Genomic DNA, 1,424 nt, shown 5'->3' with positions numbered 1-1,424 from the left:
TTTGTCTGGTAATTTCTTTATCATGTTCAATTCCTCTTGTATCTCCAAATCCAGGTGTATCTATTATTTTTATTGGTGGTGTTCTTTTTGTTCTTTTAATATTATAAATTGTTACTTCACTTGTTTGACTTTTAGATTGATCTCTATTCTGTTCTAAATTATCTTCATTTATAATTATATATCTAAAATCATCTGTTATCTTGATTCCATATAATGCATTTACAAAACTATTTAATAATGTTGTTTTACCACTTCCTGTTTGACCAACAACTAAAATAGCAATTGCATCACTCTCATCTTTTTGATTAAATGGTTCATTTGGATATAAATATATTTTCAATTTTCCTTTTTCATTTTTCAATAGTTCACTTCCTTTAATTGGAACATTTTTTCTGGGTACAGTTGTATTATTATTTGATGAAGTATTATGTGTTGTAGTATTACATGGTGAACCAACATGTGCTGTATTATTATTTGATGAAGTATCAAAATTTCTGTTGTTATATTGATCTTGTTATCATATAAAATAGATGATAATTTTAATGATTTTTCATTTTCTCTTTGTATTTTATTTCTTTCTTCATCTTCAAATATAAAACCTTTTGTTATACATGTTACAATTTCAAGTTTCTTTCTGATATCAGAAAGAGAAATGTTCTTATTGAATTGTTTTTTCATGAACGATTCTCCATCCGAATATATTCCAATTGTTATAGTATCCATTCCTTTTTCATTTTTAAGATTAATTTCATCATTATTTATTATATCTTCTACTAAAAACATACTTTCTTCATCTTTTTCAATTATTTCATTATCAACTGTATAGAAATGTGCAGACTCTGGAATATTTTGAATTGATTTTCTGACATCACTTAATTTTGTTTTCTTATCCAATTCAATGGTTTTAAATAATTTGTCATTTAATTTTATTTTTACTTCCTTTTTATCTTCTTTTTCTTTGATATTTATTATTCCTGATGAATCAATTACATTGCCTACAGTAAATGAATCTTCATCATTTATATCAATTAAATCTCCTTCTTTTGTTAGGAATTGTTGAGAACCAGACATCTTTTCTTTTAATTTCTCTCTTGCTGTTTTCAAATTGTCTTGTGAATTCAGTGGTTTAACTGAAATCGATTTTCCATTTAAAAAGACTCTTACTGTTACTTTAGACATTTGATGAATAATAAGTTTATTTTGTAGTTTGAGTATTGATAATTCAGAAAATAGGTTATTTGTTTAAAAGAATTACTTCTTTTTCTGATTGGTTATTTCTTTTAAACATCATTTGTTTTAATATTTTATTCACTTTTATTTTTATATTTCAGTATATTTTTATCGTTAATTATGTTTCCATGAAATAACATTACAAAGAAGTTTTCATCAATGTAAAATTTCAAAGATAATTTATTCATTCTTTA

General features: G+C 23.7%; 1 protein-coding gene across 1 annotated transcript, besides 1 other annotated feature; it reads right to left on the bottom strand.

Moving 5' to 3' along the window:
• Positions 1 to 153: 153 nt before the first annotated feature.
• On the bottom strand, positions 154 to 1,179 carry EDI_162090 (uncharacterized protein; the record flags this gene model as incomplete). Its single annotated transcript, XM_001736385.1, has 3 exons — positions 154 to 162; positions 224 to 392; positions 458 to 1,179. The coding sequence occupies 3 exons, from the start codon at positions 1,177 to 1,179 to the stop codon at positions 154 to 156; spliced, it is 900 nt and encodes a 299-aa protein (XP_001736437.1).
• A 111-nt stretch (positions 1,180 to 1,290) lies between these two features.
• Positions 1,291 to 1,360: a microsatellite.
• Between the last annotated feature and the right edge of the window lie 64 nt (positions 1,361 to 1,424).

Source organism: Entamoeba dispar, genomic scaffold (assembly GCF_000209125.1).
Source record: "Entamoeba dispar SAW760 scf_1105229459777 genomic scaffold, whole genome shotgun sequence".
NCBI lineage: Eukaryota > Evosea > Mastigamoebida > Endamoebidae > Entamoeba > Entamoeba dispar.
The sequence above is the reverse complement of the archived record's forward strand: the minus strand, read 5'-3'. Positions and strand labels throughout refer to the sequence as shown.